At 44.3% G+C, this 19503-nt stretch overlaps 1 protein-coding gene across 3 annotated transcripts in view; it reads right to left on the bottom strand.

Annotated features, from left to right (window-relative positions):
* Window positions 1–17184, bottom strand: part of LOC112463421 (protein Fe65 homolog) — a 44377-nt gene extending 27193 nt beyond the window's left edge. The window contains exons 1-2 of one of the 3 annotated variants that reach the window (XM_025029829.1): window positions 16799–17184; window positions 14882–15194 (exon numbers count right to left, since the gene is read on the bottom strand). In XM_025029829.1, coding sequence (XP_024885597.1) covers window positions 14882–15194; window positions 16799–16865 — 380 coding nt within the window. In that variant the 5' untranslated portion in view covers window positions 16866–17184. The remainder of the gene's footprint in view (window positions 1–14881; window positions 15195–16798) is intronic. The other 2 variants (XM_025029828.1, XM_025029830.1) reach the window with 2 other exon arrangements.
* Window positions 17185–19503: the final 2319 nt, after the last annotated feature.

Below are 19503 nucleotides of genomic sequence, written 5' to 3'. Positions count from 1 at the left end.
AATTAATTAATGCTGATTATTACTGCGTTAAGATATTCACAGTCATTTAACATAAAAAAAATTGAAAGATTTAATAAACTCCTTTCGTTCCATTCTTCTCGTTTTTCGTTTTAGATAAAATTTCAAAGGAAGTATTTTCCCGTATTAAGAAGACCGTTATCTCCCGAAGTCTTTACCACAGAAAATTTCTTCGCGGCGCTCGCGAGTAAATCCGAAAGTTTTCCTTCGAGGCAGCCCATCGATGGCGACCAGGGGACGGAGTCGAAAACAAGAGCGCGACCGAGGGTGGGTCGCTCCTCCTCTCGACGATGTTTACCGAGGAAGAAGTAGTTTGTCTAATTGAGTAGATAAGGTGGAAGTTGTCGACAGGAGGGACGACTTGTTTACGCGAACGACGAGGTCACGATATAGACCCACCCCCTCTTCCCCCTTTCGCGAGATTCGCGAATCGTAACCGGGGCATGAATGTCCGCGCGCGCTCTCCCTCTTCTCGATATACGGAGATTTAGTGGGCCGAATATACAGGGCGACCATCGTTGACGTGACGCTGGACACGATCGAAGTTTCGCTCGTTACGCGAACACGAAGGGGGAGATATTAAATGGGCGGGCGTAATGAAGGTTTATGGCTTCCACGGAACGAGAGTTTATTGGGGAACACCGACTGATTTCGCGAACGAGATTTCGGTCCGGAATTGGATGTACGATATGCCGAAAGAGTTCAATGACACATCGATCTGACAAGTAAAATGGAAACGATCGGGGTAATCGTGTAACATGGAATGCATTTTAGTGATAATAGCCGAACGTTAATTGATGAGATCAGCCGTAAAAGTGATTGTATTAATTATTTAAAGAACTTTTGCATTATTCGATTAATACGTAATTCGATAATTACGTAATCGAGCTTTTTCATCATTCGAATCGGTCGATAAAAAATTAATTGAGGTAAATGTACCAATGCAGGGACATTTAAAACCTATGTCTGAACACCTTTAACGCGAATTAAAATCAATGATAAAAATATAATACAAGAAAAATATTTTTATCTTTGATTCTTTGATTTTAATTCGCGTCATAACTTATTTAACCCTCAATTAGCACACCTCGGTTGGGCCACCTCAAATGCCACACTAGTGCGATTTGAGATTTTGACAACTTTTAACTGTCGTATCTCAGTCATTTTTAATAAAAATTTATGTAAAATTTCCCTGGCAATCGAGTAGTGCACTTTATTTTACGAAAAAGAAATAATTTTTATATGAAAAATTGTAATATATAAAGTGCTGAACGAAAAACAAGTGGTGCGAATTAGCACATGTGTGCTAATTGAGGGTTAAGAATAAAATAATAAAAATGGCATTGGTACATTTATCTTGGAAAAAAAAAGTGATACGATGTAATCTTAACGCGCGGAGAATCAGCTCGTAATTTTTCCAGTTTATCGCTTAAAAACGAGCCAATCGACGGCACCAAGATACACGCTACGTGTCCACAATCCGCTAGATTACGAACGGGATTCGATACACAGAACGCCGCAGCCTAATCAATAGAGTACAGTATGGCCCTGGCGGTCCTATCGAGTGCATTCTCACATTGCCGATGACAGATATATTTCACGTTCGGATGAATCCCATTCTCCGCGGTCGAAATTTCACCCTCCTGAAGCATCCACGCGTCTCCCAAGCTCCCGTCATTCTGAACAAGGGGACTATCCCACACCCTTCCTGCTTGGGGGCAAAAAGGGACGGGCAAGAAAGAGGCAACGATGGAATTTAGTCATTTCATGAAGCGATCGGCCGCCTCCTCTCCCTGTTTTTCGCGGAAAGAAAAAAAAAAGAGTTCAACAGCGCGATAAAAAGTGCAATAAAAGTCACAACCATCGGCGCAAGTGCTGTTTGTGAACACAGCCGCGCCCGAATAATCACAAGACAGTCTCCCGTGCAATCTTCTCTCCCTTCTACCCGTCTCATATATCACGCGGTAATATTAAACGCCATAAAAATCTACATGATTACATACGGCAGTTCGCCGTTGCAATAGGACCGTACCGCCCGATGCACTCGACAGAACGGCATGCTTTCCCTTTATTGCCAATATTTTTCTTAGTTCTCCCCCCCTGCGTCGTGCGTTCGAGGGCTGAAAGACGTGGGCTCCCACTCTCTCTTCTCTAGTACCTACGACCCCATGAAATAACGCGAAATAACCTCGTCATCCCGTAAGTATAATTGTAGATTCTATCGGCCGCGAGGGTGACATTTTATGGATTCATTCGTCACCCTCGACGATTCTCGACTGTGCACACGCAGCCGAGGGTCGTCGCGCTGGGGTGAGAAAGAATTCCATCGCGATACTCTCGCGTCGCGCCCGCGTGCGCTGCCCTTAATTGATCGTCGCCTGCCTTCATTTTCGCGGTTATTCATTCGCCGCGCGTTTCGCAGCGTGGTTTGTTCGCGCGTGTGCCGATTGCCATACCGAGACTCACTTACTGATCCAATAAACGACCCCCCACGGGACGGCCGATTTGCGACGCGAATTTATTATTCATCTGATAACGCGCCTCGCCACCGGTCATTTTTGTGGATTGCGCGATTTTAGGTTAATCAGAGAGGATCGATAAGGTCATATCAAGGTAAAGCCTCTTAGATATCGAGCTTCCTCAGAAGGGAATGCCCCATCAAATTAAAAAAAATCGAACGTAAAGAAAATGACGATATGTGACCTAATAAATGTTACGTATAATTTTATCGTACATAATATAATTACATTACGGAAAGAGAGAAGGTGGAAAATTGCAGACGTGTTTCGAATACGTTGAATTTTCTTAACTACGACGCGAATCTCAAAGTTGCACAATTTCTTAGATAAATCATCTCAGCACCTGCAGCTACTATCGAACTCGAGCAAATCTTCGCGGTCAAACTTCTAATAGCCTGCAAGAATTATCGGCGTCTTTGAAACTCTCGCGAAAGTTACGAGAGAAGGAGAAAGAGAGGAAGATAGGGAGGTGCCCATATAATTTCCGGATATGCATAAAGGGGTATGTGGGCAACGTACACGTCGGTCGGATAACTATTTTGGCAGAGAAGCGCGGCAGGGAAGATATATCCTATAGAAAATTCACACAGAGAGAAAGAGAGATGATCGTTCTCTCGTCGCAAATACGACGAAGACGATAAATTAAATCCCGGAGTCGTGCGCAGAGTCGCGTGAGCAATGAAACCGCCGAACCGGAAGTTATCGCGGCTCAAAGCACTCTCTGGACTGTCTGCCGCGGCTTTGCCGCGCGGATATCCCGAAATTCCGTTATCGGCATCCGACTAGTGCGAACAGGAGGACATGTAAATCGCTTAACGTCGTCCCGATGGCTCCAAAAACCACCGGTATATATGTTTGTCATCGTTCGTAATTTCCATCCTACCGCGTTCAAAAACTGATGCATATTTTATTTATAAAAAAAAAGGAATAATACAAGTTTAAATCGTGAAATATTTACTGGAAAAAGTTGAAACACAAAAATAAAAAATGTGTATTACATAGAAAAACATTTTAAAACTAGAATGTATACTGCAATGAATATTATATAATCATTAGATCGTAACAATCGTAATATTTACAAATAATAAATTTACAAATAAATAACTATGATTATTATAATACCTAAATTTATCAGTTATAATTTTATATTTTAATATACTGCATTGAATCATACGAATTTCTTTTTAATTAAGTATGAACGACATTCGAAGAAAGATGTCACCGTCCAGACATCATTCTGGCAAATTTCTTTTTCGGTGCCGACGTGCGGCTCGTCTTTTTTCCGGATGACGAGCCGATCGAATGTAATTTCCACAAGCATCCCTGGAATTTGCCGGTTGTACCCCCGTCGTCGTCAATAATTTCCCCTCGATGCCGTTCTTCCCTGCCTCCTCGTCCGTCTTCGGGATCTTTATTTCTCGGGTCATAGACGAGAGATCGAGGCGAATGCGAAGGAACGGAGAAATAGATGGAAAGAAGGATATTTGGAAGGAAAGAGGGAGAGGGTGGAGAGAGATGGGGTAAAAGTGGAAGCTGGCCTTACGATCATCGCGGGATAGTCTGGACGATTTCGCGAGCAAAAAAATAAGGAATGTTTTCCCTCCCGTCGAGAGTCCACTCAAACCTCATCTCTTTTCACTAAGGAAACGAGAAGAAAGGGGGCTGAAGGAAGGGGATGATTGAATATTTATCCGTACCTTTCCATCGCCGAGTTCACTCGATACACTTAGAACAACCGTCGAATCGCCAGATGGAGCGTTCTCCAGAATGCAAATGGCGCCAAGTGTCTGTCGCGATTCTTAATGAAGTCGCGAGTGATAATACGGGTTTGCAAATAATGCACTATGATCGCGCGCTTCTCGTTCGTTGCAAAATTCTGCTTCGAAACGAAGCCCAGGTCGCTAATTAGCAAAGTAACTGCGAGCCGGCAGTACAAAGAAAACTTGGTAATTGAGAAAGTTAATTAAACCGAATTTTTCTTCCTTATTTTCCTTTCCTTATGCAATCCTAAAAGTACGAGTCGACACGACGAGAAGCGAGAGAACGAGCTGTCGTCCAGCGACGAAAGATTACGCGCCGGCTAATCGCGACACACGACTTTGTTATACTTGTGGCCGGCCATCTTTCGCAATCGATTCTTCTTCGACGCATCGCGATGCACCACAAAGCGTCGCGTTCGTGCTCGGCGACTTGCATTGCAAAGCACTTCCGGTCGAGAGGATCCCCGGCTGACGCGGTTGCCCCGGGAAGGAGGGGCCAGGAGGAGGGCCGGTTGGGAAGGGTCAAAGGGTAAGAAGGGTTCGTTGGCCCTTGATCGACTCCTCCACTCCAGGTCGTCCCTCGTCTCACTCGTCTGCCGTTTGTTCTACCTGCTCGACCCGCGCGCGTTTACCTACATTTTCGAGGCCTTCTCTTGTCCCCTCCCCCCTCTCCCCCATCCTCCACCTCTCCCTTTAGCTACCGACTCTACCCTTAACTCGGTACTTCGTTTCCTGTTCACTCTTTACGCTCCCCTCGCGCCGGTAGATCATCGCGATCGCATGAACGCGGGAAGTCAGGAATTTCTCAGTCTACATTTCTTGTCGGCGAGCCGTTTCGACCGGCCTTTTCACTTTCTGGCGGTACTTTCGCGTACACAGATGAATTCCCCGGCTATGCGCCGGGAAACGTAATTCCCGGCTCACGAAAATACTATGGTAACTCAGGAACGTAAATTCGCGATAAACGCCGAATACATTCCGCCAATTGCAAACTTTATTCGATTTACGAGCGTACTAACGCGAGTATAATATTTGCCTACGAAATTGCGTGCGCCCGCGCGATATAAATTCTATATATATAATTCGACGTCGAATAAAACGAAGCGAATGGCTACGAAATAAAACGGTTCCGCGTGTGCAGATGTTAGATACCTCGGAGATAGTTTCGTGCTGATATCGTACACAAGTCGGGTTTGATTATCCTCGGAATTCACGGAAGTCCTGACGGAGGGAGATCTCGCGCGATCTTCCTTGCGTTGCATTTCAGCTTGCGGATCGATCCATCATCTCAGAACCTCTCTGGGCGCCCGTTTCGTGTTTACCTTTCTCTCTGTTCTGTATGTATCATCGATCGCCCATTTTCCCCGCGTTTTGTTTGCTCCGCTGTGTGCCATTTTCCCTTATTACCTTCCGCATACACGCCGACGCGGCGGGCGCGTTTCGCGAGACAGTCGCGTCGCCAGTCACTCGATTTCTCTATTTTCGCGGGGCGCGGTGCATCGCGATGTACGAGGTCGCTCGTGCGAACGAGCATATAGGCGACCTGGGACTACGAAATGCCAAAATCTCCTCGACTTACACGCATCGCTTCGACTAGGAACGAGAAAAGCTACCTCGTGGGACTCGTCGGCGACGAAGCGCAGAATTTCGAATTACGATCATTCGCTCTCCTCGCACCCTTCCTACCCCGCGCGCTCCTTCGCCGGTCCGATTTCACATGTACAAATAACGTTTCGCTTGACTTTATTTCAGTTATATTCGCATCGCGAATGTTTCTCCGTAAATATTGAACAAGATTTCCTATTAACATTTAATTCGTCATACTTAATTCAATAGAACGTTTCGAATACGCGATGATGAGACGACTGGTCCGATTTAAAAATGCACGAGCTCACGAACTCGTATCCGGATATATATCTCGTAAAAATTCGACCTGAAAAATAAATCCTGCACTCCTCGGCGAAAATTGCGGTCGATTGCATAATCTGATATGCAACGAAACACTCGCGTCGAAGATCAATCTTAAATACAAAATGTATCTTTTTTAAGGAATATTGCAAAAGTATCCTAATTTTAAGAAAATCTTACTTCATTGCCTAGTAATTTCTGTTATATTAAGCATTTTTAATCCATGACTTGTTAAAAATTGTCTCGTATCCATTTTACGTAGGTATCTACTTTGTGGACAAGGTCTAAGGGGAGTCTATTTCGCTGTCTTTCATCCACTTAAGACACAGGGACACGGATCCCGGCGAGAACTTCTTTCGCCGGCCATCTTCCCGAATAAGTATTTTACGAGACGCCGAAATTCGCACCGAGGCGCCGATGGAAGCCAGGAAGAAAAGTTTACGACGTGACACGTGTCGCGCATGACAAACCACGGCGAACACGGGCCTATCCTCTCCATTTTCTTTTGTACAACTGCCTGTCTTTCCCCCGGTCCTCGTTCCTGCATAATGCATAATACCGATGACTTCTCGCCCGGGAGGGAATCTCATTGAGATTATATATAATTTAAATAAATGCCGTGCGTCTCTCCTAGTCCCCCGTTTGACGAAAATTTGTTTCTTGCATTTCTACATATAGATTACATAAATCGTGAAAAAGGTTGAGAAATCTTATTTTTGTTCTGCTTTAAACGTGCGCGAATAACCAAACGCAATCAAAATAGTTACGTTAACAAAATTTTATAAACGTTTTTATTAAACATTTTGCATCGTAAGATTTATTTGTATGAGAAAATAAGTGCATGTTTATATTCCTGACAAGGGAGAAGGATGCAAATGTGTAATGTGATGTACTTAAACGTGACACTTGTGAGAACATCATTGTTACGGCGCACGTGCGGACTTAAATTTCTTGCTGCCATGGTCGGCTGGCCGACTTAATCACGTTGTGATTAACGTTGTACAATGATTAAGCGCTATCGACATAATGTCGTTATATCATGTATCACATTGCGATCGCAATAATTTGCCATATTGGACGTCTTTATAAAAAAAAGTGAAACGCGAATTATGTCATACTGAATGAATGTTGAGTTGAGTCGCCTCATTAACAAAATTTCGTTTAATGAAGCGATAAGTTTCAATTCTTCCCTCTCATTTACACTTCTCGTGCCTTCACCGCTTCCCAAAATAACAGGAACGCAAAATAACCGGGTGTAAACCGAGTATAAATTGAATCGTAAGATAAACTGAAAATTGGATGGCCATATCCGTCCGTCAAAAAAATTGCACAACTGGCATTTTTACACAGCTGAAATAATTCAAATCGATACAGTTGTGTGGTGCTATTTAAGGAAAATGATTTTCAGTGTCCTGAATACGTCAAAAATGTTAAGCTGGCATTTTAAATAGCTCTCTAAATAATTCACGTAAAATTAAATCGACCGATCTATTTCGGGCGCACACATTGCACCGTCGCGTCGGATTTGGCCGCCGCTTAGCAACGGACGAAAATTTTTGGCTCACGTCGCTTCGCGAAAGATAGTCTCCCGTCGCGCTCGTCCTGCTCCGGGCTGCGCAAGCCGAGGGGAGAGGGGGGGTGCACTGCATCGGGGGCACGTTTCGACGGGATCTCAAGGTGGAATGCAGAAATGTGTACGTGGCTTCAAGTTAGCATATAAATGAAATTCGCCACGACTCGTAGAATGTCAATGAAAGGCAAGTCTCTCGCGGATGTGCGCGGCGCGGCGGCGTGGCTGTGTGTCGTCGGCTGTGCGCTTTTACTGTGTGTATGGGAGAAAAAGGCTGGTCAAAAACGCACGGCTGAAATGACTCTGGGTACAAAATGCGAATAGATCCATTCTTCGCGGATGGAATATCCGACAGCCGCGATATCCGTTTCCGACGGGTTTGTCGAAAATTCGGAAATTTTTGTGAACCAACATCTTTGATAATTCGCTCCTCGACTTTAATAAAAACCGAGGCAAACGCCATATCGTGTCAAATCCAATTTCCTGCAGCCAACCAGAGGAAAATTCGCGCTTGCATTACGCGCATATATCGCGATCGTTTATTGTTAATTGAGTCGACGAAGCGCCAAGCGGGACAGTCGATATCCTGTTGGCGGCGCGACGATACGATCCGGCATCGTCGGCGGAATGCGAACGAGCCACGAGGTTTTGTCGGCGAAATAACGTGTCCGGCGAAATATCCGTACGTTAGGAGAAGCGTCGCGCAGATGGACGGACGCTGCCGTTATACACGGGAAACGATTTCGACGTGTCCGCCTTTTTCCTTGTGTGTCCTGAGCGAACGTGAGGTCTCCGATGGATTCCTATTATTCGAGGCGCGTATCCGCGCGCGGAGAAAACCGACTGTCATTAAAAGCGACAGCTGTCGATTAGATTGGGGGCGGCTACGCGGATCGAACGGTAATTCCGTTTTCGATTCTCCCGCGGAAAGTGGAGAATTAAACCGCGCAACGCAAAGCGTTTCACGTAACGATAAAACACCTTTTCGCTGTAGTATGTATACGCTTTTCACTATAACTGTATCATTTAAGTCCATCCATCAAATCAGGGCGTGATGGATGAGTGGAGTTAAACATTCAACATGGTTCTTTTTAAGAAAGGAGAGACAGACTGGAATTAAAACGCCTGATGTTGCTGTGATGATGGTTAAAAATACCGAGAAGAAAATACCACATGTTCAAATAAAAGATGTTCCGCTGTTCCAGTTTTGGAACATCAGGATAATTGATCAACGAAGACGAGAGAATTCAAATATCATAGTCTATAATATAATAGTCTAGAAATATTATTATTAATTAGACTAAAGATAAAAAATTCTAATTAATTATACAAAAATGATTACAACATTATCGGATGTAGAGATTTCATTTACGATATATAAATATGCTAAATAGCGCTATAAGACGAAGGCTGAGTCATTATAAGTTTAAACTAGTCTCAGCGTGACCATTATCGTCATTAAATTAACGAATTAAATTCGACGCGCGCTTCTTATACTATGTGCAGCTGCAATTAAGAGTCTCGGAGCTTTAAGTCGAGAAGTGTCAAATACAGCCCGTGCATAATTTTTCTTGTGTCGCGTTCTGGCGAGAAACTTCTGGGCGTGGAAAAACAATACAACGTGTTCATACGTTAATTGCAATTGATATGCAATTGTGAGAATTATATGTATAACATTTCTCTATAATTTTATCGATTGCAATTAATGTTCCAAAAAATGGACGCGAAATAAATGTTACATCTGAGAAATAGAGATCTTACATTCTTACTGCACGACTGTTCGCAGTAGTGCAATGGACCCGAAGGGGCAATGTTCTTTTTGTATTGAGTTTAATGCGCACCGAGTGCCGTTATCGGACGCATTCGATCCGGGACTGCGGGTGTAATAGCAATTAAGGTGCCAGCGATGGTCGATCGAGTCGTGCCCGTCGCGGCTGTCTGACCCAAACCGGCCTTTTCCACTGCGCTGCGACCGTTAACGCGAGGTAATTCAACGAACGGGACGGAGGAATTTTGTATCGACACAGCAGCGGCGGCGTGTAAGCGTACGATCGACGAGTTACGAGCCGGTAGTACGATCGATTCTATCGCGTTACATCGAGACTAACGGAGACGAATGGCGCGGCCGTGGAGAGACGTCCGGACTTTTATCCTCGCCGCGCAAATAGCAGCTTATCGAGTGCACGGGTATCGTAATTTTCTGCTCGCTGATAAACGAGCTCGAATTAGGGAAACAGCAGGAAATGTATGATGTACGAGCGGCGTAGATAAATCGCCTTTCATCGTTAAAAATCGACCTTATATTTGACAAATAGCGTGAAATTAAAAGATAATGGTAAATCTAAATATAAGTGATATAAGTCTAAACGTAATAGAAAATTCAAATGATTACGAGAACAAATTTTTCCTCTTTTTCTTTTTCAACCATCAATTTGCTCGTCTTTTAATCATCGGGGATTATATCCTGCAAAGTATCTTTTCTCAAGCGTAACATTTTCTTTTACGAGCTAGCATGACGAGCGCAGCCGTTGATGGTATTCCCGCGTCATTAAAATTTAATAAAGACATCAAAAATGCTTCCGTCTCTCCACCACCTCCGCCCCCACATCGAATATCGCATTCAGGATAACGGGCTGCGATGGTTTTCGTCGGTTCGGCGCTGACGCCTCTCCTCGCTCTGCCGCTGGGGTTCTGAAAATGGCTTAGACTGGAATTTAAGCGCGGCCAAATAAGCTGCCCGTTTCAGGGCAGCGGTCGTTCCCGGATAATGCGATTTATCGGCGTTCTGCGCAATGCAGCGAAAACGGGCGATGAATATCCGAACGGAGATCGGGTGCGAGGGGAGAGAACGGGAAAGAGAAAGAGGGGGAGGAGGGAGGGAGGGAGAGAGCGGGTTGAGCTACCATAGAATTGATCGACGAAAAGGAGAAATTCGACCTCCGAGCCATTTTCGTACGAAGCGTGTACGCCTCGAGCTCCTATCGTGCGATATCTTCGAAGAATGCATTTCGTGCAGCCTTCGTATAATGAACACGGTTACTGTCCTATTCCTCTCGAATTTTCGCTGTGTCGACTTTATTAGCTAAATATATTAAGCCTTTAACGTAAGAGCGAGGAATTAATTGAAACGTTGGAATTCATTATTAAAGATAATAACAATAAAGTATTTTTGATATCACATTTATAAATTTGCATTCTTATTCTTTCCTCTGTAAAATACTTAAAACGTCGCAACATTATGGATAACTATAAATTATTCGAGATGATTAATATAACAGTTCGACATCGCTGTTATTCCGTCATTCATCATTATTAACGTCAAATATCGCGAAAATGTAACGAGAAGCATGATTTCTACTTTCCGAACATATATATTCACGAAGGGCAACGCACATTTGTACAATATTGCAGCTTAATTTAATTCGTGCGCGAGAGAGCGGAAAAGCGCTAGTTATCTGCCAGTTTCTGCCATTTATTATTCACGAGTTAAGCGAGTCCGTGATACTTCTTTCCCGTGACGCCATGGCGCAATACAAGCACTTTAATAACGGCGTTGCCTGCTCGTTTCTCCTTCTCGCTCTCTCTCTCTTTCTCTCTCTTTGTCTCTCTGCTCTGTTTGCACGGCCCTGCGGAGCGACAGAGTACAGCCGATCCCGTGCCTACACCCGACCCATTTGCATAAAACAGGTCGCTATTTATCGCCTCCTTGGAATAATGAAACTTTACCAGAAGCGATTCTGTCGCGTGCGCCTATTCTGTGGAACTATTACAGAGTATTCGCCGGCACGATTCGTCGTACCAAATGCGAAGGAAAATGCGGCCATGAAAGTAACACAGTCGATTCGATGGTGGAAAACAATTTGCCGCGTGCATTAGTAGGTACGTTTCGAGATACATCCGCTACAGCATAAACGAAAAATGCGAGAAATGTTCCTGGAAACTATATCGAGTTAATTGCATATCGGAATTAAGAAGAGCTGCAAAAACTTAAAAGGTTTTTACACGTATTAAATGCACTACGAAAAGAAAATCCATAATCGTCCTGGTTATTTAAATTTCGATTTTTAGCTCATAAAATGATGTAAATGTGCTAATACGCGGACGAGATTCACGAAATGACCGCGATGCATTTTGCAGCTCGCTCGAGCGGGGCTTTTCGAGCGAGGTTAAACGAAACATCGACGGAACATTTCGTTGGCCTCTCAACGACGGTATTTTAATAACAAGCTCCTCCATCCACGTTCGGTCTCTCGCATGTCGTTCGTAGTACACAGTACAGTTGCGCGCTACGCCATCGCTGAGAGAGAGCTGCCCGTCTCTCTCTCTTTCTCTCGCGACGATGTCCCGGCGATTTGCATGAAATTGGAGACCCCCCCCCAGCGAGGCCGGCACGTATACGCCGATCTCTCGTTAGAATGGAAATCGCGGATTGAAATTTTCAGCAGCGCACAAACACCGACGCGGCCGTACACGCCATACACGGTATAGATACCGTGCACACCGTGTTTCGTGCACGGTTCACGCGGCCCAGCGATCACCGACCGATACGACTCGAGTTGCACATTTTCGAGTACCTACGCCCCGAAGAATAAAATAGGTCTAGCCCGAATAAGATCTCGGCGAATCTGATGCGTCGAATTTCCCCGACATCCCCGATAGGCGCCCCTAATCCGACCCGCGTCTATCGACTCCACGTTTCGCCCTGCGGGAAGGGACTGAAAAAACTGTTCAACCGCGTTCCTTCCTTCGAACAAGAACTCCGAACAAGAACTAAATCTGCGCTCTCGAAAAGTGACTGCGCGCTTCCGATCGTATAAAAATTTCGAGACCGAACGTTATGAAACGTAATTTCAACGCGGTGCATCGCGACGTAACGACACCATGTGATACGATCCAATTAATATTAGAGCACTCGTGTGATACAGTTTTGTCAGTCGAGTCGCGCATTTATATGCGCGGAACGTAAACCAGGGAACATTCTGCTGTAATTTCAACCGCGCGTATGTCTCGCACGGCTTAGAAAGTCATTGCTGCGACAGAAAATATAAATGCGGTATCGATTTTACATCCACGGGAATACGCGCGACACGATGTTACGGTGAATAGTTATATATACGTTCTCACCGTGCAGCTTCGACTGCATTACGTCTCCGACAATGTTCCCATTTGTACGGCATATTGCCGAAGACGTATTCAATACCAGATGCAGATACCCGAATCGAATAAAATGTATCTGATGTCGCACGATTCCGCGAACCGCGATATCAGTTCTGTTACTTCGTCGCAGTTCAAAAAATCCTTCTCATTTAATTTCGTCCATAACCGAATATAAACCGGGCGAAAAGGTTACAGTATATTTTTATTTAAGCACAACGAGAATAAATTGCCAATTTATCATGTGCAACTGACAAGATTCGTTCCGGATAGAGAGACGGGGGGTAGGAGGGAGATCGATAATCCGTAATGATCGTTCGATCTGCAACCGCGAATAGCCCACGCGTTGAAACTTTTATCAACTACCGAGCGTAGGCGACGTGGAGTCTCTACATAAATTCACCGACGTATACGCCGGTGCATGTGCAGGCACCGGGGGACGCCGCATTATTTATATGCTCGCGTTCGACGTTATGCCGGAGGTAGTCGCGGCCATAAGCTCGCTCGCGTGTATCTTCTCGTAACTGCCGCTCGCAAACACACACACACGCGCACACACAATTCCACAAAGTGGGGTCTCTTATGATCGCGCGCGGACTTTCGAGCTCGTTGCCCCGAATGTGACACGTATACCTTAATAGTACGGCGTTTACCTCCGTGGTCTTACTTTATACCGTGGAATCTTGCCTGATATGTCGCGTGTCGCAAATTCGGCTGCGCTTTCCCCGTTCCATAAATTTATTGAAATTTCCGGCCGCTATTTATCGACATATATATCCGGCTGTGTGCTGTCTCTCTATCCCGGGCGCGCTGTCGCTCGCGTTGCCGCTCGGTCTGACTATTTATCGATTCGTACCACTTCCATCGCCGCGGATTCATGCGCGATGAATAAAAGAGAGGAAGAATGACAGGCACAAATATGATCTCGACCTCGCCAAGAGCCGGGCGAACGTTCACGTCGAATATCCAGGCGATTTTTATCACGACGGCGCCCGTGGCAACGAATTGAATTTGATTTTAAGAATTTAATAGCAGTCCGCCTTAATCAAACTACCGGAGCAAAAATAGTTTCTTTTTATTCGTGAGGATTCAATTCGCGACTTCGATATAAACAATTTATACGTATATCTCGGACTATATATGATCAATTTTAGCTGGTTCACTCGTCTCAAAGAGATAAAGATAGAAACCGTGAAGCCGTTATATTGAAAATCTTTAGTTATATTGAAAGCCGTTGTATTGAAAATCGACGAAACGTAACCGAGTTTATTCCGGTCGTTTCGACCCTCCTCCCTCTTATAGTTTACTCGTGCGACTTTGAACGCGTGATCGACGGGATGAAATTTCAAGACTTCGGTTCGGGGAGGAAGATAAAGACAGCCAGGAGCTGTCGTTGGGGGTACGTTGCAGGTAACGACGTTAGGAGATTACGGCGCGGCGTTGACAACGGCGACATAGTCTATCATAAATTTCCAGCTCGTATACTCAGCCAGACAGGACGTGACAGGCTTGTGGATATTACGCGCGAGTGCATAAAAATTCTAGAGTGCGTCGCGTGGGTCCTAGATTCAATCGCGTCTTAAAAATGACTTCTTTAGAGTATATCCCGCCCTGTTTGGAGCAAACGCAGTACATTCTGTATATCATTACGTATCACCTATTATGATAATTTGATGATATTTAAATTATGTAAAATAATGCCGTCTCTAATGATGTATTTATAAATTTGCATCAAATTCGTACTTTTGTAAGTTTTAAGAAAAACCTTAATAAAAATAATATTTATTATGTAATTAAAAATGTTGTAATTAAATATTTTATAAAATTCAAAGAGGAGAGATGTATTTCTATCAGCGCGTGCATCGGGAAACCATTTATCGGCCGCCAACGAGAGAAAAAAAGAGAAAGAGAAAGAGCGAGAAAAAGAACGTGACAGAGCTAACAGTACTCACCCTAGGTTATGGTTGTCCGTGTTGTCGGGAGCGTCGTCCGTCACGGAATCCTGCGTGAGGGGGCCCTGAGTGACGTCCACCCCCATACTGCCCAAATCCAATGTGGCGTAGGTTCTGCGTGCCTGCACCCTCGTTCCACCGCCCCCTCCCCCGCCGCCGCCGGTCACCTCGCCACTTCTGCCGCTACTGCCGACCAATTCCTGATATAATTCATCGTACAGAGAACTGCCGTTTCCATTGCTGTTCAGAGCATCGTCCAGCCGAGCTGGATCCAGATGGTAGTTGGGATTTTCGAAGGAGAGAAGGCCGTTTTCTGGAAAACAAAGAGACACATCTTGTTAGAACAGATGTTCCAAAATTATCTGCAATATGTAATATATTAGAAACGTATATTACATTTCTATAATTTTATCGGATATAAATAAAAATACTTTGCCAGAAAGGATCCACATTTTATTACTTTTACATGTGCCTGCTTAACTGTTAAATATGCATGGAAACGATCGAAGATGTATTATCGATGCAAAATGCGCCCCGCTATAACGACGAGGAAATTAATTATTCAGACGATTTTCAAGGCAATTCTTACGATAATTTTCATCAATCACGCAAATGGAACAACGGAGAAATAAAACATAAAATACACGACGAAACGAATAATCAATGAAGAATAGATATCGCGTTTTAGAAATCTCTGTTGTAGCGGTTCCAACTCGTGACGACTTGGAAGCAATTGTATCGTGTATTCATTCGTAGAAAATTATAGGCATCGATTTTTCGGGAACGCATGCGTATAAGTTACTCTCGCCGTTCCCTCTCGCTGACGTGACTGCACGTGATAATAAGCGGTCCCGTTTTCTCGAGGAGAGCATTATTACTTCGCGGAAATCTCGAACGGCCCGGCCCCGGTTGTTTTCGCGTGCCGGCGCAACGCCACGTCACGACCGCGCGGACGGTTTCGCGCAGCTTTAAATACCGACAGATAACGCGAGCGGCCAAAGGTCAAGGCTCCGGGAGTTATGGCAGACCGTGATAGCAGATGCGATCGACCGGAGCTGCCGGTGCATGCCGTGAGACATGTCGCCATAAAGGTCGGCTTGATACACGGTATCGATACGCGACCGACCGTCTCCGATATCAGAGTAAACGCCGGCGCCGGTTTTAACGTTACGGAATTCAGCGAGATCGGATGTATTTCACGTCGAGGAATCGAATTTCCGATACCGCGAGCATCAAGAAATTGAGAGCCGCTCGCCCGAGAAAGCGGAGCATGACAAATGTTTGAAGTTCGGCTGTGCTTTTCGCGAAGAAAAACCGGAAGGTCGAATACCCCGAATCGGAATCCAATTTAAGTTCGCGCTAATCTATCGCAGCGGCGATTACGCGTAAGAAAGCTTGTCGTTCCGAGATTGTCCAAGACGATCGAGGTATTATCCGAACGCGGCGAGAGAGAGAGAGAGAGAGAGTAATGGCACGAACGTTAAAGCTTTAAGCTCGCCCGGGATAGATAGATAGCCAAGTTAAATACTGCAGTCGCGGTTATCCGATATTCCGACTATCTTTGCGGTAACTCGCACGGAATACTAATAAAATTTATTCAGCGCGGTTAGTATTGGCAGAGTACACCTCGCTCGTTAATATAGAGCTCTCGGGCCGCAGGAATTTACATCACACAGCCATTATGATTGCTCATACACGTCTGGTATAATTGTCGACCAAATACAACCAAAAATCCACAAATAGCTTTTCGACTGATACTAATAGAGAACACATTTCGCGTGCAGAATCGCTAGTTTCACAGAAACATCTTCGTCAAAGACCATTCTCAAATCGTTTGTCACCAAACGCTCGTTATACGCGCAACCATAATTCAATTCAACGATCTGCCCGATCGATGTTCACGCTCTCGCTACTCACTGATAATCCTGAGAAAGACAACAACGGTGAGAACGGCGTTGTACAGGAAGCGACAAAACGAGTCCATGCTGGTCTGACGGCTGTCATGTTGGCGGAAAAGCTCGGCCCGATACTTGGCGATACTCTCGCAAAATAATCGGCTAAGGATGGCTTATCGATGCGCTATATCGGCGAGCGCGCGCGAACAAACGTGCAAGAGCTCCAAGTTTCCGAATCTCTCCTTGGCCTCCTTTGTCCCTTCCTTCCTTCCTTTCTTCCATCCGCGACTCTCCTATCTGCGTCTACGTCTACCCGTCTCGCTCGCGCCACCCGCTATTGATTCGACCACCGTGAAGCCTAAAGCTTCCCCGCTTTCGAAAGGAACTTCTTTTTCGTCGGAGCTGGGACTCGCGGCGCGAAGCTGATAGGCCAAACTAAAAATACTGCAGTGTTTCGTCCCGCTTCAAACTCCCGATTCTGTACCTGAGGAACGGCGAGATTTAAATCTAAAAAGTCGATTCTTTTTTATTAAATATAAATATCGGAGTCCGATAATTCTGAATCTAAAAGTCTAACTTTTACGTTCCGGATAGAAAATTCTGCGGCTCGGAAAAGGAAGCGTGCAACTAGCTATAAAATCGCAGACAGATACGCCGAACGTGAATTTGCGGATGTTCATTCAGTCCGCGTTCGCCCGGCATCGTCAATAAACACCATAGTTTCGCATTTATGGCAGACGCGGTCGCGACGTAAATACCAATCACGAATCTGCGATTCGAGAAGCGGACGGGCAATGAACTCTCATCATGCGCGTTCGATACGTTCCATCATTCAAACAACGTTCGCGCGTACGTAACGATCTTCCCTTTTATTTTTTTCGAGGGTCGGGTTAGCGTACGGTCACACAAAAAAAAGCCTATTAACTTGTTGCACATGAAACGGCGCTAAACGAGTTTTACGCGGTGAAAAATACGTACTTCCTTCGTGGGAGTTAATATAATGTCGAAAAAAGCGGAGTTTAACTGATCACTTATTTTAATAGATTAATTGACGCCGCTCGTTTCGTTTGCAACAAAGTGACGAGAGACGCCTCCTCGCTGATCGATCAAAGCTAAAATTAATGGCCTTGTTACTTTGAATTTTTTTTTGTTCGACGAAGCGCCAGCGTGTTAGCAACGTTTTTCGTGAGAAGTTAATTAGTCGATTAAAGAGTAAAATATCGTATTTTTTGATAGCTTAATATTATCGTTTAATTTTCGGGAATAGCGAATTGTTTGTGCAATTCGTGCAATATTATTCAATGTTAAATTTGTTATTCATTTATTGGAATGTCACAAAGCCCGGGGTGAGTCTTTTTACAATGTATTAAAAAACGATTAAATTGAGTAATTATTTTATAACGCGCGTTGTGTGCTCCAACACCGTACTGGTAATTACAGTAATTAATAAGAGAGTGCTCTATAAAATTTATATTTACGAACAACTGTACGCGCGTTATACGAGTTAAACAGAACTGAAAGTTTAATTACACGATATTTTATGTGATGTACTATCATTTAACAACTCGTTTATAAAATAAAACGTATTTGTAAGCTTACACATACCCCGCCTGCGGCGTTATATTAAAAAATACTCTGACGTAAAATTTTATTTTTGACTGCATCAATTTATAAAAAACACTGTACTTTTTGCACACAGTACTTCTGCCCGCGGATACAATTAAACTTCTATTTATAAAAATCGGCACGAATTTTTTTTTTCCGAAAGTTCGTTAGCGTTTGATGAGGTTTGTAATTTGCGTGAAATTTAAAAGGAGGCCGCGTAATAAAATAAAATCGAAGAAAAAGGGCAAATGAATGAGCGAAAGGGCCGACAAATTGTCTGGCAACGACATTCCGCCACGTGCTCGCGTTAAGCCCGGTCTACATAAGCCGCAGTTCGCAAAACGCAAGACACACATAACTTCTATACACAGAGATATTAGATTGACATGTGTAGACTGTGCGTGTGTTTTGCGAACTGCGGCCTATGTAGACCGGGCTTTATAGATACGTGCGAGTGCGGGCGACGACTTCACTCCACTGAATGCATCTCGTTATTTTTGTCATGTGAAAATCTTGGCTCGCGGGAGGGGGCCCGCGGGGAAGGTCGAACGGCGGGATGTGTTTTAAAGTTCGAGAGCACGTCCGATGCACGGAGAGGAGCTGAGCGAAAAGTATTAAGGCGACTGGCGGAGGAAGACTCTGAAAAATACCCTACGTGCTCGTTAAAATCCCATCTTAAAAAATCTCTCACGTGGCGCAACCAGACGCGCGTTGTGTCTGAAGGAGAGACGAATAAAAAAGAAGATGGAAATAAAAATTGTCCGCTTGGACGCGTTTAACGAGTTCCGTAATGCAAGGAGCTTCCTTTTGGATAAAATACTTTATCACATATATTTTTTAATCCACTTTTTCGCATGACTGTTCTCTCTTTGAAATACTATCTTCTTTTGCTATAAAAAAAAAAGAAAAACAATAACGTAACCCATGGAGGATATAAAAAGATTATTTTGGAAATATTTCAGAATATTTTTGCAACAATCCTGTGTGTTGAAAATTCGAATTTTACGCATGCTATTAAAAATGGAACTTAAATTACACGAGTGTTAAATTTCCGACTTTTACGTGCACTTTTCATCAAAAGTTTGCTTATTTCCAAGTTTGAGAAAAAAATGGAGAATTGAC

This window comes from Temnothorax curvispinosus, unplaced genomic scaffold (assembly GCF_003070985.1).
Source record: "Temnothorax curvispinosus isolate PA1 unplaced genomic scaffold, ASM307098v1 QBEX01013184.1, whole genome shotgun sequence".
Classification (NCBI taxonomy): domain Eukaryota; kingdom Metazoa; phylum Arthropoda; class Insecta; order Hymenoptera; family Formicidae; genus Temnothorax; species Temnothorax curvispinosus.
Note: the sequence above shows the minus strand (reverse complement) of the source record. Positions and strands in the feature narration are given on the sequence as shown.